Here is a 25,944-nt window from a genome sequence, read left to right as displayed (position 1 = left end):
GCTAACACAAATCTCAATGCTCTATGCTAGTCTTAGTAAAAGTTTATATCAGATACTGGTACTGTAGCCTACCTGAGATTGATACAGTGGTTATTGCTAATTCCAATACACATCTCAATGTGTTATGCTAGTTTTAGTAATAAATCTGTACATCATGGCCCGTATTCATAAATTGTCTCAGGAGTGCTGATCTATAATCAGTTTAGCCTTTTTGATAATCATCAGTAAGACTATATGGACAAGGAGGACGTGAGCCTCGATCAGTGCTCATACTCTTAGACGCTTTATGAATTCGGGCCCAGGTACTTTTGTTGAGCTGGATCTGTGTTGTGTTGTCAGTATCCTGAGGGAGCTGTTGAGAGTGCAGCAGAGCATTGGTTACTGCCCTCAGTTTGATGCCTTGTTTGAAGACCTGACAGCCAGAGAGCACCTGGAGCTGTACACACGCCTCCGAGGCATCCCCTGGAAGGACGAGCAGAGGGTACGGCTACAACACACACAAACTCTCAAGCAGGCACACACACACACACACTCCACATTTCACATTCAAAATATTATATTACTGTGTTATTTTTCTGAATCGATGTTGTTGAAAAGTTCCTTGTTTACTTTCGTCTTCCCCTCAGGTGGTCTCGTGGGCCCTAGAGAAACTGGAGCTCTCCAAATATGCAGACAAGCCCGCTGGCACCTACAGTGGGGGAAACAAGCGCAAGCTGTCTACTGCCATCGCCCTCATCGGATACCCTTCTCTCATCTTCCTGGTTAGACTCACTCAACCCCATCACCATGGGTGTGACCCAAATGGCACCCAATTCTCTATATAGTGCACTACTTTTGACCAGGGACCATAGGATTCTGGCTAATTTTATTATATTTTTTAAATACTTATCCTCTGGATAAGATCGAATACCCTCAGTTCTGATTGTGTCCTGTTCTGTGTGTTTGTCCAGGATGAACCTACTACAGGGATGGACCCTAAGGCCCGCAGATTCCTCTGGAACCTCATCCTTGATATCATCAAGACGGGACGCTCTGTGGTGCTGACGTCACACAGGTGAGACACTCATTCTCATCAGACATGTACTGCATACTGTGTGCTGCTTATGTATTTACTACTATCTGCATTGTTGAAGTGTTGTGGGTAAGACGTCTGTTATCCCCTGCCTTGCCCTCACACCCACGCTTGTTTTGTCCTCCTGGCACTGATTCTGCCGATAGCAGTGACTGTCAGTATGTCTGCTAAATGACTCAAATGTCAACTGTGAATGTCTCTGTCTCTGCAGTATGGAGGAATGTGAGGCTCTGTGCACCAGACTGGGCATCATGGTCAACGGCAGGTTCAAATGCCTGGGCAGCATCCAGCACCTCAAGAACAGGTCAGCAGAAGTGCAAACTCATTCAGCTAATGCAGGGTGTGGCCTCACTCTGTTGCTAGGCCAACCAGAAGCTGAAGACATTATGGGATGCCAACTCATCTGTAATCATCTTTGAATCACCCTTCTTTTTTTCTATTTCCTCCTTCCTTCAACTTGTCGTTTGTCTATACGGTTACACGACCTGTTATGTCATCTGTGACCCTGTTGAAATACTTCAGAAATGCATCCTTCCTTCCTTATTTCCTTGAGGTAAGCACAGATCCATATGTGGTTAGATAGATGTAAGCAAGGTTACCACCCTATTACTCTCCCAATCCAACCAATTTAGATCTGGGATTACTTCAAGGAAGAAGGTTGAATTTCTAAATTAAGCAATCATGGCCTGTGTGTCTGGTCTACTCTCATCCTGGTTGTGTCCCTTCCTTAGGTTTGGTGATGGTTACATGATCACAGTGCGGACTAGAATCAGTTCCAATGTGAAGGAGGTGGTGAGATTCTTCAACAGGAATTTCCCTGAGGCTGTACTAAAGGTACACATTACATTTGCCATTTAGCAGACGCTCTTGTGCTATTTTTTTGTACTGCATTGTTGGGTTTGGAGCCTGCAAGAAAGGCATTACACTGAACTTTGGACGTGACATTAAAACTTGATACATGAGACTTATCCAGAGCGCTTACAGTCAGTGCGTTCAATTAGGGCTCTATTCATTCCGCATCGAGGAAGCTCAGCTTTAAAGCGTGATTTAAATTTAAAGGCAATGTTCCTGCTCTAGCAGAGAATGCATTCGCGATAAACGCTGCGTATGTCGTCGGCTCAATCGGAAATTACCTTAAAATGAAAGCTTCAGCTGTACAGATTGAGTCGAACCCTAAGTTTAGTTGGACCACTTATCCCAGTTGTTGCAGGTAGACTCTTCTTTGACATAACTGCTATCAGCAGAGTCAGTGGCAGGGAAAAAACGTGATTGCAAATAAGACAAGTTGTTTGAATTGAATCCACCCCCAGGAGCGCCACCACACCAAAGTCCAGTTCCAGCTGAAGTCAGACAGGATCTCCCTGGCCCAGGTGTTCAGTAAGATGGAGCAGGTGGTGGGGGTGCTGGGGATAGAGGACTACTCTGTCAGCCAGACCACACTGGACAATGTGAGTTACTGTTACACTGTGTTTTAGTCATTTCCAGTGGTGGGAAAAATTACCCAATTTTCAAACTTGAGTATAAGTCAAGATAACTTAACAGAAAATGACTCAAGTGAAAGTCACCTAGTACAATAGTACTTCAGTAAAAGTATTTGGTTTTAAATAATTGCTAAAATATACTTAAAAATCTAAAGTAAAAATATAAATATTTTCAAATTCCTTATATAAAGCAAACCAGACAGCATCATTTGTTTATTTTATTTTTATTTACAGATAGCCATGGAGCACTCTCCAACACTCATAATTTACAAAGCATTTTAGTCTGCCAGATCAGAGGCAGTATGGATGACCAGGGATGTTCTCTTGATAAGTGGCAATTAGACAATTTTCCTGTCCTGCTAAGCATTCAAAATGTAACAAGTATTTTGGGGTGTCAGGGAAAACAAACTTTTATTTAGGAATGCAGTGAAGTAAAAGTAAAAATGGTAAAAAAAATGGCCTCCCGGGTGGCGCAGTGGTTAAGGGCGCTGTACTGCAGCGCCAGCTGTGTCATCAGAGACTCTGGGTTCGCGCCCAGGCTCTGTCGTAGCCGGCCGTGACCGGGAGGTCCGTGGGGCGACGCACAATTGGCCTAGCGTCATCCGGGTTAGGGAGGGGGTGCTTGGCCGGTAGGGACATCCTTGTCTCATCACGCACCAGCGACTCCTGTGGCGGGCCGGGCGCAGTACGCGCTAACCAAGGTTGCCAGGTGCACGGTGTTTCCTCTTGGTCATTGGTGCGGCTGGCTTCCGGGTTGGATGCGCGCTGTGTTAAGAAGCAGTGCGGCTTGGTTGGGTTGTGTATCGGAGGACGCATGACTTTCAACCTTCGTCTCTCCCGAGCCCGTACGGGAGTTGTAGCGATGAGACAAGATAGTAGCTACTAAAACAATTGGAAACCACGAAATTGGGGAGAAAAAGGGGTAAAAATAAATAAATAAAAAAATTTGTCAAAAATATAAATAGTAAAGTAAAGTAAAGTACCCCTAAAAATCTACTAAAGTAGTACTTTCAAGTATGTATACTTGAAAGTACTTTACATCACTGGTCATTTCCACACTGAGACAGTACAGATGAGGTGATTTTAAATGTTTATTAAAACATGCACAGACATCGGTTTTTGCTCCCTTTCATGTTTGTTTGTTGACTTGAGGAAGGCCTTGCAGCTGAAACATCTAAAATAAAAAGTCTAAATTATATCCCCTTGTCTTTGTTTCTCTGCGTTCTCTCCCTTCCCTAGGTGTTCGTGAACTTTGCCAAGAAGCAAAGTGACAACCTGGAGCAGCAGGAGAGTTCCCCCCCTGGTGGAGGCCAGTCACCCCTGCAGCGCCTGCTCACCCTGCTGAGGCCCCGGCCGGCCAATACGGAGCTCAGCGCCCTGGTCAGCGAAGAGCCGGAGGAACTGGAGAGTGACGACGATGAGGGCCTCATCAGCTTTGAAGAGGAGAGGGTGAGAGGCGGGAAGAGAGAGGAGAAAGTGGAGGAGAGGGTGTAAAGGGAAGAGAGGGTTTGAGGGGAGAGGAGAAGACTGAGAAAGTGAGATGGGATGTTGTCTACATAGATACTGTGCAGATCACACTTAAGTACTTAACTAAGTAAACTTGACTGTATTTTATCCTTTACTAATCACCGGTATGTCTCCATGGCAGGTGCAGCTCTCCTTGAACACAGATACTGTCTGTTGAACTGTGGAAACTCAGAGAGGGGGCGTGGCTGGACAGACAACGTGGGAGGAGGAAACTCAGGGAGGGTGTGGCTAGATATACAAATTGGGAGGAGGAAATTCAGAGAGGGTGTGTCTATTAGAAAGAGAGAGGAGGAAATATACATCAGAGGAGGCTGGTGGGAGGAGCTATAGGAGGCAGGGCTCATTGTAATGGCTGGAATGTTTGATTCCATTCCATTGATTTAATTCCAGCCATTACAATGAGTCCATCCTCCTATAGCTCCTCCCGCCAGCCTCCACGGATTTACATGTACTAGGAAGAGAATGGACCGTCTCTATCTACCCAAGGGAAAAGTAAGATACATTTAATTTTTAGCCTCAAGCACCTAACAGTGACAGAGACTGAGGCATTGGACTCGGAGAAGGAGACACAGTGGGACAGAGAAGAGAAGGACAGAGAAGTGAAGTCAGCCTCTCAAAGCTGTCAGAGTTAGCCATGGTTAAAGGCTGAGGTGACGAAGAGATCGGTCTTCTGTCATGGGAAACATACTGCTACGGTGAGAATGCTTGCATTTTAATGGAGATATGTTGTTATAGGAATGTTTATATGTATTTTTTTTATATATATTGATAGATGGGAACACTGAAAACCAATGCGGTGCATCTAGAAAGGACTGAAATCAAAAGGTCTGATTAGGTATTAATGTCGCTACTAGGTAAGTTGGCTTCATTCACTGCCGATGATGTCACAAAATATCATATAATTCCTTCTGATATGACCACCTTACTCAGTCTAATCTTTTATCAGATGTTTGACGCAGTGAATTTGTGATTCAACATTGGTGAAATTTGTTCCGTCCCTGCCAAAGTACAAGTTGCATCCTAAATCACACCCTATTTCCTATATAGTGCACTACTTTTGACCATGGCCCATGGGGCTCTGTTCAATAGTAGTGCATCATGTACTGAAGGGAATAGGGTGCCATTCGGGACTCACTGTTCCTATTCAACCAGAGATTCCACCCCAACCCCCTTTAAAATCCTCTACCTGCCTTGAGAGCATGCTGTCATGAAACCAGTCAAACTAGTGTTGTGTCATACAGTGTATATATATCTATATTTTTCTGTGGCAAGAATAATTATTTATTTTCTAAATGTATACATGACAGATATCTGATCTGTGATTGATTTTGAAATACAGTGCCTTGCGAAAGTATTCGGCCCCCTTGAACTTTGCGACCTTTTGCCACATTTCAGGCTTCAAACATAAAGATATAAAACTGTATTTTTTTGTGAAGAATCAACAACAAGTGGGACACAATCATGAAGTGGAACGACATTTATTGGATATTTCAAACTTTTTTAACAAATCAAAAACTGAAAAATTGGGCATGCAAAATTATTCAGCCCCTTTACTTTCAGTGCAGCAAACTCTCTCCAGAAGTTCAGTGAGGATCTCTGAATGATCCAATGTTGACCTAAATGACTAATGAGTATAAATACAATCCACCTGTGTGTAATCAAGTCTCCGTATAAATGCACCTGCACTGTGATAGTCTCAGAGGTCCGTTAAAAGCGCAGAGAGCATCATGAAGAACAAGGAACACACCAGGCAGGTCCGAGATACTGTTGTGAAGAAGTTTAAAGCCGGATTTGGATACAAAAAGATTTCCCAAGCTTTAAACATCCCAAGGAGCACTGTGCAAGCGATAATATTGAAATGGAAGGAGTATCAGACCACTGCAAATCTACCAAGACCTGGCCGTCCCTCTAAACTTTCAGCTCATACAAGGAGAAGACTGATCAGAGATGCAGCCAAGAGGCCCATGATCACTCTGGATGAACTGCAGAGATCTACAGCTGAGGTAGGAGACTCTGTCCATAGGACAACAATCAGTCGTATATTGCACAAATCTGGCCTTTATGGAAGTGGCAAGAAAGCCATTTCTTAAAGATATCCATAAAAAGTGTCGTTTAAAGTTTGCCACAAGCCACCTGGGAGACACACCAAACATGTGGAAGAAGGTGCTCTGGTCAGATGAAACCAAAATTGAACTTTTTGGCAACAATGCAAAACGTTATGTTTGGCGTAAAAGCAACACAGCTGAACACACCATCCCCACTGTCAAACATGGTGGTGGCAGCATCATGGTTTGGGCCTGCTTTTCTTCAGCAGGGACAGGGAAGATGGTTAAAATTGATGGGAAGATGGATGGAGCCAAATACAGGACCATTCTGGAAGAAGACCTGATGGAGTCTGCAAAATACCTGAGACTGGGACGGAGATTTGTCTTCCAACAAGACAATGATCCAAAACATAAAGCAAAATCTACAATGGAATGGTTCAAAAATAAACATATCCAGGTGTTAGAATGGCCAAGTCAAAGTCCAGACCTGAATCCAATCGAGAATCTGTGGAAAGAACTGAAAACTGCTGTTCACAAATGCTCTCCATCCAACCTCACTGAGCTCGAGCTGTTTTGCAAGGAGGAATGGGAAAAAATGTCAGTCTTTCGATGTGCAAAACTGATAGAGACATACCCCAAGCGACTTACAGCTGTAATCGCAGCAAAAGGTGGCGCTACAAAGTATTAACTTAAGGGGGCTGAATAATTTTGCACGCCCAATTTTTCAGTTTTTGATTTGTTAAAAAAGTTTGAAATATCCAATAAATGTCGTTCCACTTCATGATTGTGTCCCACTTGTTGTTGATTCTTCACAAAAAAATACAGTTTTATATCTTTATGCTTGAAGCCTGAAATGTGGCAAAAGGTCGCAAAGTTCAAGGGGGCCGAATACTTTCGCAAGGCACTGTAACTGATGATGGTTGATAGCTAAGTAAGTTTTGACGTGAGTCCTGAATCGTTGGCCTTTTATTTGAAATCACTTTACTAGACTAAGTGAGTCAGAGGAAAGCTGCACCAGATTTCCTCTTTTAAGAGAATGTAACGGAATGATTCTATGTTGATGATGATGCTGATGGTGCCTCCCAAATCTCTAGCCTCTTCATTTGGACACTGTATATTTTTGTCTCGACATGATAATTAGAGCACTTTCTACTGAATGCTGAATTGTGTGCTTCTACAAATCATAATGATTTGTTTCTTTCAACAAGATCCTATGTTGGACACCATGTAATAACTTACTTTACAATGAAGGTAATCAACAAGATAATTTAAGTAATCCAAAAACCGTGAAAAGAACTGAACTTAATAATAATTATATCCTGTAATACCTATAAGAAAGGACACATACAGGATTTACAATAATAAGCATACACTACTGCACTACCATCACTGTGAGAAAAAGAAGTTGAACTTTCTGATCATTGTTTAGTTTGTACTTGAGATTGTATGATTTACAAGATGCTTTCAAGTCTGCTGACTATTTCTTTTGGAAGTTGGAGCACATTAGGAATTTTGAAGAACACCCACACCACGTCATTAATGAAGAGAAATGTTTGTCCTGAATATGTATGTTGCCATGTGATTTGAAATGGATATGTTCATGGGGTGTTTGTTTTGTAAAGATATAGTTGTGATCTCTCTTAATTCCTCTCAGAAATTGCTTAAGTTATTTCGTGGACTAATTCTATGTAATTGAACACATTGATTTCTTAATGGGTGACCTATTTGGACTTATTTGAAAAAAAAAAATATCTTGACTGGGGTGTTTGTTATCCTTTTACTATTAAACAAGGAAACTAATTGTTGTAATTTGTTTTCCTCAGAATGTAAAGTAGGTGAAATGTTTTACTGAAGTCCAGGACAAAATTATGATTTTTCATGTGGACTAATATGAGAATGAGAAACCAAGCCTGTCTTTGAAATGTGTTAATTAATGCTACCTGTATATGTTGGGAGCTGAAAAGCTGTGAGGAAAGATGTAATGAACTTGAGGTTAACTTGTGTCCTTTAACTCAAGGCTAAATGATGACCGTGATGCTCTGCTTTAACTAGAGTTCTGTGACTCTGGACCTCAAAGGAACAGCGATGTGGTTTAGAACCATTTTAGATGGTTTTGATCATTATTTGATCTATTGCAACTGTTGTTGCCACCCAACATCTCTGAATACTTAAACATGTATTTGAAGTTTCCCTGAGCAAAAAAAAGCTTGATTTAAAAAATTAAAAAAAATGTAAAATTGACAAGAACTTATCGTTCAAAGGTCTCTGGAGTAAAAGTAAAACAAACAGTTTTTTTTAAACAACACCAGCAAATATGAGAATTGGGTGCAATTCTACATGGGTGCAAATACGATGAGATTTTTTTTTTCTTCATCAATCTAGTGATTACTTGGCTTTGCTCTAAAGCGAAAATGCATTGGAATTTACCCAGGTAGTGTATGTGTGCATCTGAATATAATATATATCTATATATTTTATGAAAATGTGTCTGACATTTTTCTGTTGTAAAGCATCTGTTCATATTTGTTCTTCTTGCGTTACATTTGGACTTGTTGCTGAATCTACTGTTGTTTCTGTATTCTGTGCTTCACGTTGGGTGATCTGGATTTTTAAACAAAAAAATGACAAATAAATCAGGTATCAATTGGGTTATTTTTATCTATGGTTTTAATCATGCATTTAATTATAGTATTCTAGTAGCTACCTTCAACATTAGGTATTAGAACCAAATATTTTACTGTGCATGCTCTTTGAAGGCTTGCAGTCATTTTGCTAACAATAAAGATATGAGAATCAGTCTGATATACACTATCAATTTCATGGTTTCCTGAGCAGATTTGACTAACTTGTTAAAAAGTATTATTATATATTATTAGAACAAATCGACATGAATGATTGGACAAGGAGAATGGCTTTAAAAAGTCATGCTTATTATAAAGTTAAAAGATTCAAATATGAGCCTCCTGAGTGGCGCAGTGGTCTAAGGCTGTGCCACTAGAGATTCTGGGTTCGAGTCCAGGCTCTGTTGCAGCCGGGAGACCCATGGGGCGGTGGTCCACAATTGGCCCAGCTGCGTCCGGGTTAGTGGAGGGTTTGGCCGGCAGGGATGTCCTTGTCCCTTTGCGCACAAGCGACTCCTGTGGCAAGCCGGGCGCAATGCACACTGACACAGTCGCCAGGTGTACGGTGTTTCCTCCAACACATTGGTGCGGCTGACTTCCGGGTTAAGCGGGCATTGTGTCAAGAAGCAGTGCGGCTTGGTTTGGTTGCGTTTCGGACGACGCACGGCTCACGACCTTCGCCTCTCCCGAGTCCGTAACGGGAGTTGCAGCGATGAGATAAGACTGTAACTACCAATTGAATACCACGAAAATTGGGGAGAATTTTTTGGGGGAAGACATGTTTCAAGTCTTCCCACAGTGATTGAGGTAATGATAATGAGTGCGTCTAAAATTGCACCCTATATAGTGCACTACTTTTAAACAGGCACCCTATATAGTGCACTACTTTTAATCATGACCCATAGGGATCTGGTCAAAAGTAGTGCACCAAATAGGGAATGAGTGCCATTTGGGATTTTTTGTTGAAGCTGTATGGCTTAGTGTTAGTGGATTAAAAGAACATTCATGCACTATATTGTTTGTATGCTGGAGAAATGTGACAGCAAGGATGGAAAGCAACTGTGGTCATTCCTCTTAGCAAATTATCATTGATCGTCTTCTTCATCAAATGCCACCCCGGTTGCTTGACGCTTTCTGAAAAAGGTCAGAAAAACATAAATAATAGTGAACTTGTCTCTTTACATTATTTGCATGCAGATGCATGTAAATACAATATGTAAAGACCGTCTGTTCTCTACGTCCCAAATGCCACCCTCTTCCAGTTATAGTGCACTACTTTTGACCAGGGTTCAGCCTTTTAAACTAGTGGACTATTTTGGATCAAAGGCATATCCCTTTATAGTGCACAACTTTTAAGCTGAGACCTATGGGCCCTGGTAAAAAAAATAGTACACTATATATGAGATATGGAGCCATTTGGGACAGCCACTGTCCTGATCTCAGTGAGAAGGTGATGTATTGGTGATGAACCTCTTAGTTCCTGGGTTGATGAGAGAATCTCCTGGGAGACGCTTCTTGACTGCCATAGTTTGGCCACTCTGCTGGTGTCTCCTTGGCTCAAAGTCTGAAAGAGCAAGAGTAGCATTTACTACACATCATCGTTCCTAATACACCTCTATGAGGATAGCTCATCCTCATACGTTAGAGGATGAGCTATGTTCTATTGTAATTTATCAAGGCAACTAAAAATACATAAAAAATAAGATGAAGAGAACTTGTCACACAGCACCTGTATTCCGTTTGTGCGGACTCTTCCCAGGACTGAATGAGGCAGGGCCTGCTGGAGAGAACATAGTAACACAACAGAGAACATAAAGACAGTGTGGTAAGAGTAAACATGCATTCTGTAACAGCAGTTAGCAAGGCCTTCCCTAGATAGGAAAGAGTACAGTATGTGAGGAGAACTTTGTATGCTGTATAAGAGCTTTGTCCCTAACCTCACCAGTATTGTTTAAATGGGTCAGGCTGTCTGCCATTCTAAACAGCAGCTCTCTCAGGACCTCTTTAGCCTCTTGTTCTTTTAGTCTGGACAGAGTCACACTCAGGTCTCCTGGACTGGCCGCTAAATAGAGCACTGCATCGGTGTCCTCCACCGATACCGACACACTCCCACTCCCACACGCAGACCTGGAAGAACATAGGAGAGGAGAGGGGAGGAATTTGCAAGTATTGTAAAGGCATGGAAAGTGTAAAGGATCTTGTGAGGATCTCAAGGAGTGCATGAGGTCCTTGGATTAAAATATACTGGGAAATGGGATAAACATACCTGATTTTCAGGATATAATCCTCTGTTGACTTTAAGGCAAACTTCTGTCTCTGAAAATAAATGTGCATGTCATTTTGTTATCATATACAGAGGGGAAAAGCCAAAATAATGCATTAAGAACCTACATATTTTTACAGGATACATACAAACTGGTTCAATGTCTCCTCGGTGAAATCTGTGCTCCACACATCAAAGGCATTTGTCAAGCTGAAAGAGAAAACAAGTATGATGTTAGCTGCATGTGTTACTACACCAATCTTTATTTTACCGGTGAATATTATGGCAATATCTATATGGTACCACTGGCGGCAGCTTTGTTGTTATTGTTGTTAGCACTAACCTGAACACTGCAGCACGAGCTTACTGTGATTCACCCGAGTCGATGAGATCACCTCTCTATTGGAGCAAAACTGTATAATAAATAGCTACCTACATGTCCACAACTACTGTAGCTCGCTAGGTCAGTTTTCTGGTCAGTTTACTTTGTTATAACGCATGGTTTCTATCCATACGGAAATGGCTAGATAGCAATCAACACTCACCCAACATTGAATATCCCAGATGTTGTATGCGTGTAGCATATTAGTTTAGATTGGTCTTTTTTATCTACCACGGTGCAATACGATGATTGGGTCAACGGTAGATTTCCATCCATGTTTTGTGTTGGTGTGGGCATGAGCTGATGGTCAGGGAACATCCACTGTGTGTGGTTGCCAGTGGGTGGCTAGTGATACCCCACGTCTATGTAACATTGTGCAACGTTTCGATGCTGAATATAGCCCCCAGTCGGTGACGTGGCAGCGTCATTCAGGAAGTGTTTGCCAGCCGAATAGCTGCTTCACATGTATGTTTCTAATTTATTTATCAGAATATATGTTGATCTGCAAACAAATATAGCTTATTGGGATATTATGTGCGTTGGAATTCAATCGAAATAATATAGTTGGAACTGTGTAGCTAGCTAAATGTTCGTCTAGGCGCCTGTTGCTAGCGAAGTAGGGAGGTAAATTATAGCCTGCTAACAGTAACGTTAGTGCTGGTTTTGCTAAATATGTGCGCTAGCTGGAGGCTAGCTTGTTTATGTTGCATGTATCTCAACCAGCAGTTAAATAGTTAGTTAGCTAGCTAGTTAACTAATATTTGATCCAATCCTATGTTACCCGTGTTCATGTTGTTGATGGTGGGCTGTGTTGTCTTGGCATACTAATTGTTGACACTGTCCATATTTGCATATTTGACTGGTGCTTTGGTCCAGTAATATGCAGAACATATTGCGATGGCTTGGAAGTCAAGGACCCGCAGTCTTCAGGTGTTAGACACAGAGCTGAGTGCCGACACAGTGGAGTGGTGCCCCATCCCAGAGTGGCACAACATACTGGCATGTGGAACATATCAACTGCAGAAAGGGCCAGATGCGGTAAGATTGTAGACACCATCGTTAGACAAACAGACATTCAAAGACAAGATACACTATATATACAAAAGTATGTGGATTCTTCGTGAAATGAGTGAATTCAGCTATTTCAGCCACACCCATTGCTGACAGGTGTATAAAATCGAGCACAAAGCCATGCAATCTCCATTTACAAAGTCAGTAGAATGGCCTTACTGAAGAGCTCAGTGACTTTCAATGTGGCACCGTCATAGGATGCCACCATTCCAACAAGTCAGTTTGTCAAATTTCTGGCCGGCTAGAGCTGCCTCGGTCAACTGTAAGTGCTGTTATTGTGACGTGGAAACGTCTAGGAGCAACAACTGCTCAGCCCCGAAATGGTTGGTCACACAATCTCACAGAACGGACCGCTGAAGCGTGTAGCACTTAAAAATCCTTGGTTGCAACACTCTCTTCCCGAGTTCCAAACTGCCTTTTGAAAGCAACGTCAGCACAATAACTGTTCGTCGGGGAGCCGAGCAGCCGTACACACAAGCATAAGATCACCATGCGCAATGCCAAGCGTCGGCTGTAGTGGTGCAAAGCTTGACACCATTGGACTCTGGAGCAGTGGGAACGCGTTCTCTGGAGTGATGAATCACGCTTCACCATCTGGCATTCCGACAGACAAATGTGGGTTTGCAGGATGCCAGTAGATCACTACCTGCCCGAATGCATAGTGCCAACTGTAAAGTTTGGCTCCTTAGTTCCAGTAAAGGGAAATCTTAACGCTACAGCATACAATTACATTCTAGTCTGTTCTGTGCTTGGAACTTTGTACTAGTAGTTTGGGGAAGGCCCTTTCCTGTTTCAGCATTACAATGCCCCCGTGCACAAAGTGAGGTCCATACAGAAATGGTTTGTCGAGATCGGTGTGGAAGAACTTGACTGGCCTGCACAGAGCCCTGACCTCAACTTCATCAAACACCTTTGGGATGAATTGGAATGCCGACTGCGAGCCAGGCCTAATCGCCCAACTTTTATTAAAACCTTTTACGGCTAGGGGTTCCGCTAGCGGAACATTTCGACAACATCTGGTGAAATTGCAGAGCACGAAATTCTAAATAAATTATAAATATTTAACTTTCATAAAATCACAAGTGTAATACACCAAAATACAGCTTAATTTATTGTTAATCCAGCCACCGTGTCAGATTTCAAAAAGGCTTTACGGCAAAAGCAAACCATGCGATTATCTGAGGCCAGCACCCCAAACAAACACATGACAATCATATTTCAAACTGCCAGGCGCCACACAAAACTCAGAAATAACGATATAAATTTATACCTTACCTTTGAAGATCTTCTGTTGGCACTCCAATATGTCCCATAAACATCACAAATGGTCCTTTTGTTCGATTAATTCCATCGTTATAACCCCAAAATGTCCATTAATTTGTCGCGTTTGATTCAGAAAAACACCGGTTCCAACTCGCTCAACATGACTACACATTATCTAATAAATTACCTGTAATCTTGGTCCAAACATTTCAAACAACTTTCCTAATCCAACTTTAGGTATGATAAAATGTAAGACGGAATAAACTATATTCAATAGCGGATAAAAGCAAAGTGGAGTGAGTGCCAGGTCGTGCGCCCCAAACACAACAGTACACTAGACTCGACACTCAGTCTGAACAGCCATACTTCTTCATTACTCAAAAAAAAACCATCAACCAATTTCTAAAGACTGTTGACATCTAGAGGAAGCCCTAGGAACTGCAACCAGATGCCTCAGAAATCTAGATTCCCATGAAAACAGTCACCTAAAAAATAAAAAATCCTAGATGGTTTGTCCTTGGGATTTCGCCTGCCAAATAAGCTCTGTTATACTCACAGACATAATTTTAACAGTTTATGAAACTTTAGAGTGTTGTCTATACAAATCTACCATTTATATGCATATCCTAGCTTCTGGGCCTGAGTAGCAGGTAGTTTACTTTGGGCACGCTTTTCATCCGGATGTGAAAATACCGCCCCCTATCCCAAACAGGTAACTTTTCATTTAACCAGGGAAAAACACATTGAGACCTAGGTCTCATTTGCAAATGTGCCCTGGTAACAATACAGGAAAATAAAATTATACACAACTTAAAACACACAATTAAATAAATAGCTAATATTATATACACAATAAACAAAACACATTTATCAATATAAGGATCCCTTTCTCTTAAACTGACCCAGAGCCAACAACACATCCAAATGAAGCATTACTTGAAGATTATTCAACATGATAGGGGCCTGGTAGGAAAAGGAAAGGGAAGTCTCCGTCATTAAACAACCCTGTGATCTAGTGTTGTAATCCGAGTTTCTATATTTCAACAATGATGTTAAGTAAATTGGTAGTTTGAGCAAGGCTTTATAAACAAAAACAGAATGACGTGTTTTTAGTGAGGTCCAACCAACTTTATGTTAAAATATGCAGTGGTGATTGTCAACTGTCAGATGTTATAAAACGAAGTGTGCTATAATAAATTGTGTCCAAGGGCTTCAAAACACCGGCATCTGCATTCATGTATATAATATCGCCATACACTTCAACAGGAATAAATGTAGACTGAATTGTCTGTTTTCTACTATTTTTAATGAAATGCAAGCCCTATTCCTATAGAAGAAGCCCAACTTAATTCTTAATTTCTTGACTAACTCGTCAGCATGCTTTTCGTCAATCCAGATGCCCAGATATTTTTAGGCGGGGACACGATCAATGGGGGCACCATCTAACGTACTTATGCAAAAATCATCAGTTACATCATTACATGATTTGGAAAATGTACTTGATTTTACCAGCATTTAGTACCAACTTCAGGTCAACCAAGGCTTTCTGCAAGGTAGTAAAAGCAGATTGAAGAGTTAACAGAACCTGAGGTGCCGTAGGGGCAGTAGCGTATACAACAGTGTCATCTCCTTACAAATGACAGTTACAGTTTTGTACAAATAGACCAATGCTGTTAATATAAATTGTGAAAAGAACTGAACCAAGAATCAAACCTTGTGGGACACCTTTTGTTACGAGTAGAAATCCTGAGTTAACGCCATCAGTAAGTACACACTGTGTTCTGTCTTTTAAATAATTTTCAAACCAGCTACAAGCAACCCGATCAAAGCCAATCTAAGCCATCAGTGCCCGACCTCACTAATGCTCTTGTGGCTGAATGGAAGCAAGTCCTCACAGTAATGTTCCATCTAGTGGAAAGCCTTCCCAGAAGAGTGCAGGATGTTATAGCAGCAAAGGGGGGCCCAACTCCATATTAATGCCCATGATTTTTGGAATGAGATGTTCGACGAGCAGGTGTCCACATACTTTTGGTCTTGTAGTGTATGACTGTATACACCATGATGTATGTCACTGACTGTTTATCAGAAAGTTGTTACTTCTCATACACGTTGGGACTCTGGTGTGTGTGTATAAGGTGGTGTAACAGTTCTCTCATTGTGCAATCATCAGGGACCAGAGGACGCGGCTACTCGGATTGGCCGACTGTACCTGTTCAAGTTTCGTCAACAAGGACCTATGTGTCCGCCCCTCAGTGAGCTGCAGCGGATTGACACACCAGCTATATTAGATATAAAATGGTAAGATGAGGCAAACAGCTACAAGCTTCTTTTCAGTTTGGGCTGGTTTCCTTGACACATTAGACCTTGTCCGGAACAAAAAAGCTATTTCAATGGAGATCCTCCACCTGGCCTTGATGATTACTTTATTGCTATACCTCTATTATCAGGTGTCATGTGCCAGTGTCAGAGAAGCCTCTGTTGGGCATGGCTACAGCCAGTGGGGAGCTACAGCTGCACAGACTCATAGAGAGTCAGGTGAGATACAGATTCATTCACTGTCGAATATCCATGTCCGTTATGTTAAAGAGTGTTTGGGTTAGGGTTGCAAAATTCTAGTAGCTTCCCCAAATTCCCTGGTTGTCCAGATATCCTGATTTGCAATATTACTGGAATCAGGATGGAATAAGCACAACATCCGTAATCCTCTAAACAGGATTTCAGAAAAACTAGGGAATTGTGCAACCCTAGCTTTGGGCACTGCTCTTATGGATACGTGTCTCCAGTAGGAAGGCCGGTGTGCTCTGCAGACTGTGACCAGTTTGGGACTGGGACCTGATAAGTTGGCTCTGTCATTAGACTGGTCCACTGGAAGAGGTAACAGGTGAGGATAATGGCTTCATTTGGGATATACTGAACACTGCATGGGAGGTTACTAAAGACCACCGATTGGACAACTAATGTTCTAATAGTCAGTAAAATTTCAAAATGTAAGCATATCCGTGGTAAGTTTGTTTGTCTGTTTCAAGTTCATTATTTGGGCTCCCGAGTGGTGCAGCTGTCTAAGACACTGCATCTCAGTGCTAGAGGCGTCACCACAGACACCCTGATTCAAATCCAGGCTGTATCACAACCGGCCGTGATTGGGAGTCCCATAGTGCGGCGCACAATTGGCCCAGCGTCGTCCAGGTTTGGCCGGTGTAGTCCATCATTGTAAATAAGAATTTGTTCTTAACTGACTTGCCTAGTTAAATAAAGATTCAACTATAAAGCATTGCATACATCTATAGTCACATTTCCGTAGTGGCATACAGTTGAACAGAGGTGTTTTTTTTATTTTTTATTTCCACACATGGGGATTTTCTTTAGCAGGGCCTTGAAATAAGTGGGCCTTTTTATAAATGCATTTCATGCAATTCTACGTCATTTACATGTTAAAATACATAATTTATGCCTCCCAAGTGGCGCAGTCGTCTAAGGCACTGCAGTGCTAGCTGTGCCACTAGAGATCCTGGTTTGAGCATTGCCGCGACCGGGAGACCCATTTGGCCCAGTGTCGTCCGGGTTAGGGGAGGGTCTGGCCGGCAGAGATGTCCTTGTCCCATCGCGCTCTAGCGACTCCTGTGGTGGGCGGGCGGTTGCACGCTGACAAGGTCGCCAGGTGTACGTTGTTTCCTCCAACATATTGGTGTGGCTGGCTTCCGGGTTAAGCGGGTATTGTGTCAAGAAGCAGTGCGGCTTGGTTGGGTCGTGTTTCGGGGGACGCACAGCTCTCAACCTTTGCCTCTCCGTACGGGAGTTGCAGCGATGAGACAAGACTGTAACTACCAATTGGATACTATGAAATTGGGGAGAAAAAGGGGTAAAAAAACAGAACAAAAATACATTATTTGTATTTTATTTTTATTTTGTGGGGGTAGATCAACTTTAATATCGCAGATTGTAGGTTGTATCAATTTAATTGTTTGCATCATTTCTAATCCCCCTTTATTTAATTTTTAAGCCTTGAGACAATTGAGACATGGATTGTGTATGTGTGTCATTCAGAGGGTGAATGGGCAAGTCAAAAGATTGAAGTGCCTTTGAATGGGGTATGGTAGTAGGTGCCAAGGACACCGGTTTGAGTGTCAAGAACTGCAAAGCTGCTGGGTTTATCACGCTCAACAGTTTCCTGTGTATATCAAGAATGGTCCACCATCCAAAGGACATTCGGCCAACTTGACACAACTGTGGGAAAACATGGACCATCACCCCTGTGGAACGCTTTTGACACCTTGTAGAGTCCATGCCCCGACGAATTGAGGCTATTCTGAGGACATAGGGGGTGCAACTTAATCTTTTTTAGACTCAGTGTATATTCTAGGTTGCAGTAGGCTACTAAATAACTTTCCAGTGGCACTGAATGATGAAGATGAAGCCTAGGCTACTTACCGGTGATGGCCGATGCACTCATGCCAAAAGCTTATTTCAAGATAAGCTACTTAGAAAAAGTGTTGTTCGCTCAAAAAGTTGTTGCAACATTTTTTGGGTTGGCTTCTACAGACAGATTAGTCTTCTATTTTCAGCAGTAGGCATTTGCTTTCCGAACTTGACATTTTTTCTCGCAATTATATCTTGAAATTTGCGAAAGGCTAACTGACAGCCGCAACCAACCATAGTAGTATAATCCATTCAAGTCAGGACTGGCAGCAATAGCTAGTGTACCCATGAGTTTAACAGTCAAATTGCTAGGCTTAGAGGTTTTCAAAACCCTTCTATGGATTATATGTCTATGGCCACAATGCAACAAGCTGTTCTATATTTGGCGTGCATGCTGCCCAAATTCTGGCCTTCCCGACTTTAAGTGCTTATGATTAATCTTGATCCACAGCAACTTTTTTTGAAGCTATTGATCCTCTGTGGCTAAATTATGCTCTCTGATGTAGTATTTTGAATGGTTTTGTTCTGAACAGGAGTAATATCATTTTAGGAATACATATTCCTAATATTCCATTTAAGTCATTTTAATATTGTCAGAGAAAGAGCAGCGCAATAGAATTGCTTAGGATATAGTACTAAGTTCTGTGATTACCTAGGGTTTTCATCCCCGTGGGCCCTGTTTAAAAGTAGTGCACAATATAGGGAATAGGGTGCCATTTGAGACCCATCCATGGCGTATCCTCTCCTCTTCCCCTCTGCAGTAGTGACGTGCGTGTGGTGTCCAGTGACTCTGCAGGCTGTGTCAACGTCTTGTCCCTGGGGGAGAACAGTCTCACTGCTGTATCACAGTGGAAGGCCCACGACTTTGAAGCCTGGATCTCAGCATTCTCATACTGGGATACTCAGCTTGTCTACTCCGGTAACACTCCCTCTCGAAAACACATCAGCTAATACAGGCCGCTTAGTGCTCAATACCCTCCTTTCAAGTTCTGTGTTATCCATCCTATTTTCGGTTTATCTGTCTTTGTTTCTGAAACCTAAATGTTTGCCCCTCCTTGTGTGATGATGATGTTTACACGTTGCCTTAATAAGATGGTCAGGGTTGTCATGCTTTTTGAGCAGACGGGATCCTCATGTTCTTTAAAAAGTATTGTGACATGCGTCCTATGTTTTGATCTTCCATAGCAGCAAGTTCAGTTGGTGACCTCATGTTAACTGTTGTCTGCGTGCTTGCAGAATAATTTAAACATGACCAAACCTGTCGTGTGTGTGTGTGTGTGTTGTCTGAATGGAATGCACCTGGCAGGTGGGGATGACTGCAAACTTAAGGGATGGGATCTCAGGATGGGTCCCTCTTCCCCCACATTCACCAGCAAGAGGTGAGCATGTTGACACAATACGCAGTCAAAATGCATTCGCCATTCCCATGGCCAAGTCAGTGGGTGCCTCAGAAACATGTCTTAAATGAACATGTAACCAATACCGTTTTTCCTTTCTTGAAGGCACTCGATGGGTGTATGCAGTGTACACAGTAGCCCACACCGGGAGCGCATTCTAGCCACAGGCAGGTAAATCAACATTGATTTTGATTATTTCAGTCAGGTGTTTTATTTTCAAAAGGCCAGGCTGATATTATACTATAATCCTTGTATTCATCAAGCTCCCATTTATATTCACTATGTGTTCCTGGGAGAAAAGCTGAGTAATCTGTTTTTTTTCTATCAACATACTAATTGATGTTACTTACCAGATGTGTGAAGGATCGAACCCTGAGGCCCATACGAACCCTATAGTGCTTGCGTCCGAAATGGCACACTGTTCTCAATGTAGTGCACTACTTTTGACCAGAGCCCTTAGGGCTCCTGTTCAAATGTAGTGCACTCTATAGGGAATGATCTGGACTCTGGACAAAAGTAGTGCACTATATAGGGAATAGTGTTCCATTTGAGATGCAGTGAATCATTTGAACTCTCTCCTGTCCTGTAGCTATGACGAGCAGGTGCTCCTGTGGGACGAGAGGAACATGCGTCAGCCTCTCAGTGAGAGTGCTCTGGGTGGCGGAGTGTGGAGACTGAAGTGGCATCCTACCCATGAGCACTTGCTGTTGGCTGCCTGCATGCACAACGATTTCCACATCCTTCACTGCCAGCAAGCTCTGGGTGAGTCTGACTGTCTGGGACATGACGCTTTGCCACAACTACCATGTCTGTCTGGTTGAAGAGCTGGGTTGTATTCACAAGGAAACAACTGAAGCAGGGAGGAGCCTACCTGAATTTGTCCAATAAGAAACACTTGTTTTATTTTTTTATTGCAAAAGTTTTTCTACCCTGTGTTAGTATGAATAAGACCCAAGTTATGTCTTGTCATTTTGTCAAACCTGTAATATTTACTTCTTCCTCTAGAGGGCAGCGGAGGAGCGTGTTCTGTCCTAGCCTCCTATATCCTCCACAATTCCCTGGCCTATGGGGCTGACTGGTCCCAGCTTTCCCTGGAGGAGCCTCCCCCCTGCTCCCCTCTGGAGACCACAGAGTCAAGACAGTCCCAAACAGAGAGCCGTACAGGAGGACACCTAAGGATTCAGTATGAATCTCCCACTGCCAGCTTCGACACCTCCTTGGAGGATGACTCAGGACGTTACATACCTGAGAGTTTATCCCCGTCATCTGCTAGCTCTGTGGCAGGCCCACCTGCCTGTCCTAACCCTGCCGTGGACAGCCCTGCAGTGTCCTGCCTGATGGCCAGCTGTTCCTTCTATGACCACATGCTTCATGTGTGGCGCTGGGACTGGACCCCACAGGAGGCAGGCTGCACTGGGACGGCCCAGGGGGAGGGAGAAAGAAGGGCTGTTGGTGAAGGAGATGGTGGCCAGGCAGTAGCACCAGCAAAGTATGCAAAGTGCACTACACGTAGGGAATAGGGTGCCGATTGGAATGCTGCCGAGGTTTGGAGACATGTTTTTGCTTATTGGCCAAGCCCATTAAATCAGGAGGCAAAGACCGAAGAATGCATATGATATCTCACCATAGCGGTCTCTCACTACTACTAGAGGAATATTCACCTTCAAACAAAAACCACAAATAACATTTTTTGAATTTTTTGAATGTCAATTGTTGCAAAAATGTCAAATGTTTACCTTTCTGTAAACATTATGCTTTCGTTCCAATACTGCACACATGATGCGAAAGCACCTGGCATTTATTCAACCTTTCTTGGATAAAATAGGCGTACTTTGAATCACTTGCAGATATCTGAACTATTTATGATTGTGCGATCAATATCATTCCACCCTGATTTAATAATGCATTTTAATGAAAAACCAACACCTTTTAGGTCAGTATACATATTGGATCTTAAAGATTCCCTGATAAGTGGGTCATGGATTTGTTATAACTGTTACAATGCAGGAAAAACATTTGTTTAATCCACTTGTACAATTTGTTCTTTCACGTGTATACTTTTTTGAGCAATACATTTGCTGTGTTTGAATCCCCTGGCTTCTATTGTTCTGTTAACACTGATTTTATTGATTTAACCTTTACTTATCCAGGTTCGTCACATTGAGAGAGAATAGATTTTTCAAGCGAGACCTGGTTCAACCAAGAAGGCAGCAGAGAAAAATATTTGAGACAAATATCAGACATACTGTAGCAACTTGCAGGCATAGACACACCATACATTTTTGTCGTTGAGTCCCAGTAGTTGGTGTTGGATATGAAAGCGTAGTAAATTAGACAGTGAACGAGAATAACTTGCCTCCAACCAAATTAATTTGAATTTGGAATAATTTAGTGAAAAATCGCAATTTCAGTCTTTATTATTACATTTTGGCAGTTTATGTGCAGTTGTAAATCAGAACAATAACACAAACGTTTTTTTTTTATTTCAATGTATTTAAAAGATAAATAGTGAATCGTACGAGGGTGCCAATATATTTGACCCCAACTGTATCTGTCTGTACAATGATCAGTTGACCATAATGATTTAGCTTTTAACCTGGAGCCATCATGTGTACTGCTCTGGTAAAGAAGAAGACAAAAGTTGTAAAGCAACACAATGCTTAGCCTAATATACATTTTGTTTTAATTACAATAGCACATGCTAGTGCTTTCAGCATGTACATTCACAATACACCAGGGTCCAGTAACACATGATCAGCTCAGCTGTAGCACATGTTTAGCAACCTATTGACCTCCCAACACACAAAATGGTCCTTGATGCTCAGACAGAGTTTCAGATGGATCAGTCTGTGGGGTCCAGTTATTGTATAAAGTTCTTGGGGTAGAGTTTGAATAACATGTAGGCCTACTACTAACTAAGTATACCATTGTACCCTGAAAATTACACTCCTTCCTCTTTACTACATTGGAGTACAAATACTTCCCTGATGAAACCCTCTCAGAATAAATACTGTTCCTTTTGTCCAGCTGGGAAAGGGCAGTGTGGAGTGCAATAGAGAGTGCGTCATCTGTGGATCTGTTGGGGCGGTATGCAAATTGGAGTGGGTCCAGGGTGTCTAGGATGATGGTGTTGATGTGAGCCATGACAAGCCTTTCAAAGCATTTCATGGCTACAGCTGTGAGTGCTACGGGGCAATAGTCATTTAGGCAGGTTACCTTGGCGTTCTTGGGCACACAGATTATGGTGGTCTACTTGAAACATGTAGGTATTACAGACTGGGTCGGGGAGAGGTTGAAAATGTCAGTGAAGACACACACTTGCTGGTCAGAGTGTGATCACACAGCTGATGCTCTTATGCATGATTCAGTATTGTTCGCCTCGAAGTGAGCATAGAAGGCATTTTGCTTGTCTGGTAGGCTTGCATCACTGGGCAGTTCGTGGCTTGGTTTCCCTTTGTAATGCATGATAGTTTGAAAGCCCTGCCACATCCGACAAGTGTCAGATTCGTAGGATTCGATCTTAGTCCTTTATTGATGCTTTGCCTGTTTGATATTCCAACAGAGGGCGTAGCGGAATGTCTTATAAGTGTCCGAATTAGTGACCCGCTCCTTGAAAGCGGCAGCTTTAGCTCAGTGCGGATGTTGCAGCCTTTAGTGCGGATGTTGCAGCCTCAGTGCAGCCTTTAGCTCAGTGCGAATGTTGTCTGTAATCCATGGTTCCTGGTTGTGATAATTACGTATGGTCACTGGGGATGACGTCGTCTAAGAACTTACACTCCTCAATGCCATCGGATGAATCCTGGAACATATTCCAGTTTGTGCTAGCAAAACAGTCCTGTAGCTTAGCATCCGCTTCATTGGACCATTTCCGTATTGAGCTCTGCACTGGTTCTTCCTGCTTTAGTTTTTGCTTGTATGCAAGAATCCGGAAGATAAAGTTATGGTCAGATTTGCCAAATGGAGGGCGAGGGAGAGCTTTATGCGTTTCTGTGTGTGGAGTAAAGTTGATCTAGAGTTTTTTTTTCACCTCTAATTGCACACGTGAGATGCTGGTAGAAATGAGGTAAGACTGATTTCAGTTTTCCTGCATTGAATTAGTAATACGTACACATTGTCCAACGAAATGCTTACTTGCAGATTCCTTCTCGACAATGCAACAATAATAAGAAGCAAAATATAAAATATAAGAATATGAACAAAGTAAATGTCTCAGTTGAATAGAACACATTTTTTTTAGAATTGCGGGTATAAGGGGTTAGATTCAATCTGTAGTGTGGAAGATCTGCCTTATAGCTGGATCATTTTCTATTGAACCGACATATGCAGTGTTTTACCGTTTAGGGTGAATGCAGTGGGAACATTGCCTTTGAATTTAAATCGCACAATAGCGTGGATCTTTGGTGCTACGGATTGAATCTAGGCCCTTAGGTCTCTGATCTCATCCACCTGCAATGTGTAACACTCAACTGGATAATGCAAAGCAGCATTTTGCGCCAGAACACTCAACATAGGAGTGCCAATTGGAATAAGGGTTTGATTAGCTGCTATGACAATAATAGCAGAACAATGACTATGTTAGGAAGGTATCTCACATGTCACAGTACACCAACAAGCAGCTTAAAGATCTTTTCCATGGCTATTATGGTTGTCCTAACACTTTAGCTACAGATAACAATTTGAGCTTAATTGCACATATTTATGCTTTAAGTACTCTACAGGTTCTAATTGTAACTTTTTTCACCTCTTGACCAACATTTGTTTTGTCATCCCAGAGACCGACAGAGACACTACACTCACCTGTCTCACACACACACACACTAGACATACCTTCATTAAGGATAGCTTCGTTGAGGCTTGCTGCTAAAGGGATGCTCACTAGAGCAAACAGCAGTATCGCAATCTGGATCTTCATCCCTTAAGCACAACAGGCCTTTCTCTACGAGAGCACAGAGAGCACACCAGGTTAATTCAAATTTCGAGTCTTCTGTGACAGGGATGGACCGACTTACGAACACTTATCCACCTATATACATCTGAGGTGAGCCACAGTGAAAGCAAACTTACCTCAAGAGTTGGAAGATGCTGGTTGTCTAGCTGATGTCTTCTGGACCGGTAGTGGATATTATTTGCATCCTGATCTTATTCTCTGACTGCAGATACCTTCCCCGCCCTTCCACACCTCTTGACAAAACAAGGCTGTTGACCTTAACCCCAGGACCAGTGGAAACAAAATAGCTCCATAACATCAAAGATCCACCACCATATTTCACCATAGGTATGACATACTTTTCTGCATATGCTTCTGTTTTTCAAAATCAACATTTTGCAATGGTCATCTCAGTCTCTAGACTTATTTAAGAGGCCAGTCCATAACTGCAGGTGAAGGGGGAATTAAAGGTTTAACTAAGGTTTAAGAAATGTTGTTAAATCTGAAAACCAAATATAATTAACTGTTAGGGATGTGAAAAATGTAAAACATTTCTTAATGTTTAAACTGACATTTTATTTATTTTTTATTTTTTACTCTGCCGCTATTTCAACGTCATTTCCTGTCCTCGAGATGCACTTTTAGGTTCCAACTCAGTATAGCTAGTATGCCAATCTGTCACGATCGTTATAATGAATGTCGGACCATTGAGTTCCACATAATTTATTAAAGAAGTGAAACTTTAGCAAAGACTAAACAATAAACTAACAAACAACGAACCGTGACTAAAATACTACCTCAAAACATAAACAATATCCCATAACCCACAGGTGGAAAAAATGCTACTTAAGTGTGACCCCAATTAGAGACAACGATATACGGCCTCTAAATGGGAATCATACCAAAACCCCAACATGGAAAAAACAACCTAGAACCCCACATAGAAAATATAAACTAGACTAACCCTGCAGTCACGCCCTGACCTACTCCACCATAGAAAATAAAGGCTCTCTATGGTCAGGACGTGACACAATCTTATCTAGCTAGCTAATGTTATCTGTTGTTGCTGTTTTTGTTTTACTACACCCTGTTCAAATGTTTAGCCATCTGGCCCTCTGGCTGGTTTTGAAGCTGGATTTGTCATAACAATAGAGAGTTTTCCCTATATTAATGCTTGTTAATGCCAAAGTTTTGGCATCTTCCATAAATTGCGGCCATGAATCTGACATAAAAATATAATAAAATGAAGCTCCAGTAATATGGATAACTATTGCATTTTTCTACATTGTAATGGACACGGTGCAAACTTTGGTAGGCTGCTGGAAGCTTCGGCTGTGGAACAGCAAAGCAAAGTCAGCCCATGCTCATGGTTCTCACAGTGGAAGTGAAATGATTGGCTACAATGACTTTTCTCATGAACATGCATGTTGCAAATGACATGTAACTATTAGTTCCTTGAATTGTATTTTGCTGGTGCCT

The 25,944-nt window shown here is 42.1% G+C and overlaps 3 protein-coding genes across 10 annotated transcripts in view; 2 read left to right on the top strand and 1 right to left on the bottom strand.

Annotated features, from left to right (window-relative positions):
- LOC110525987 (ATP-binding cassette sub-family A member 2-like) overlaps positions 1-4,343 on the top strand; it is a 94,937-nt gene extending 90,594 nt beyond the window's left edge. For 2 of the 5 annotated variants that reach the window (XM_036980143.1, XM_036980140.1), the window contains 8 exons: positions 340-481; positions 627-761; positions 951-1,054; positions 1,284-1,376; positions 1,804-1,906; positions 2,383-2,520; positions 3,793-4,002; positions 4,202-4,343. In XM_036980143.1, the coding sequence (XP_036836038.1) occupies positions 340-481; positions 627-761; positions 951-1,054; positions 1,284-1,376; positions 1,804-1,906; positions 2,383-2,520; positions 3,793-4,002; positions 4,202-4,237 (961 nt within the window). In that variant the 3' untranslated portion in view covers positions 4,238-4,343. The other 3 variants (XM_036980139.1, XM_036980138.1, XM_036980141.1) reach the window with 2 other exon arrangements.
- A 2,893-nt stretch (positions 4,344-7,236) lies between these two features.
- Positions 7,237-13,792, bottom strand: paxx (PAXX non-homologous end joining factor). 3 transcript variants are annotated; one of them, XM_036980136.1, is made up of 7 exons: positions 13,738-13,792; positions 11,159-11,219; positions 11,013-11,062; positions 10,689-10,873; positions 10,476-10,526; positions 10,217-10,310; positions 7,237-9,880 (listed from the first exon to the last, which is right to left on the bottom strand). In XM_036980136.1, the coding sequence occupies exons 1-7, from the start codon at positions 13,779-13,781 to the stop codon at positions 9,832-9,834; spliced, it is 534 nt and encodes a 177-aa protein (XP_036836031.1). In that variant the 5' UTR covers positions 13,782-13,792; the 3' UTR covers positions 7,237-9,831. The 3 variants fall into 3 exon arrangements, with proteins under 3 accessions (XP_036836031.1, XP_021462215.1, XP_021462214.1); XM_021606540.2 differs by lacking the exon at positions 13,738-13,792 and adding an exon at positions 11,555-11,778 and having other exon boundaries at positions 10,476-10,523; XM_021606539.2 differs by lacking the exon at positions 13,738-13,792 and adding an exon at positions 11,555-11,777.
- dph7 (diphthamide biosynthesis 7) lies at positions 11,790-21,627 on the top strand. Of its 2 annotated transcripts, XM_021606536.2 has the most exons (10): positions 11,790-11,856; positions 12,268-12,429; positions 15,896-16,023; positions 16,173-16,260; positions 16,512-16,606; positions 18,903-19,060; positions 19,448-19,520; positions 19,644-19,709; positions 20,128-20,300; positions 20,544-21,627. In XM_021606536.2, exons 2-10 carry the CDS (start codon positions 12,289-12,291, stop codon positions 21,056-21,058), a joined length of 1,437 nt encoding a protein of 478 aa, XP_021462211.1. In that variant the 5' UTR covers positions 11,790-11,856; positions 12,268-12,288; the 3' UTR covers positions 21,059-21,627. The 2 variants fall into 2 exon arrangements, with proteins under 2 accessions (XP_021462211.1, XP_021462212.1); XM_021606537.2 differs by lacking the exon at positions 11,790-11,856 and having other exon boundaries at positions 11,865-12,429.
- Positions 21,628-25,944: the final 4,317 nt, after the last annotated feature.

Source organism: Oncorhynchus mykiss, chromosome 6, assembly GCF_013265735.2.
Source record: "Oncorhynchus mykiss isolate Arlee chromosome 6, USDA_OmykA_1.1, whole genome shotgun sequence".
In the NCBI taxonomy this organism is placed as follows: domain Eukaryota; kingdom Metazoa; phylum Chordata; class Actinopteri; order Salmoniformes; family Salmonidae; genus Oncorhynchus; species Oncorhynchus mykiss.
This window is presented reverse-complemented; position numbering and strand designations above follow the sequence as displayed.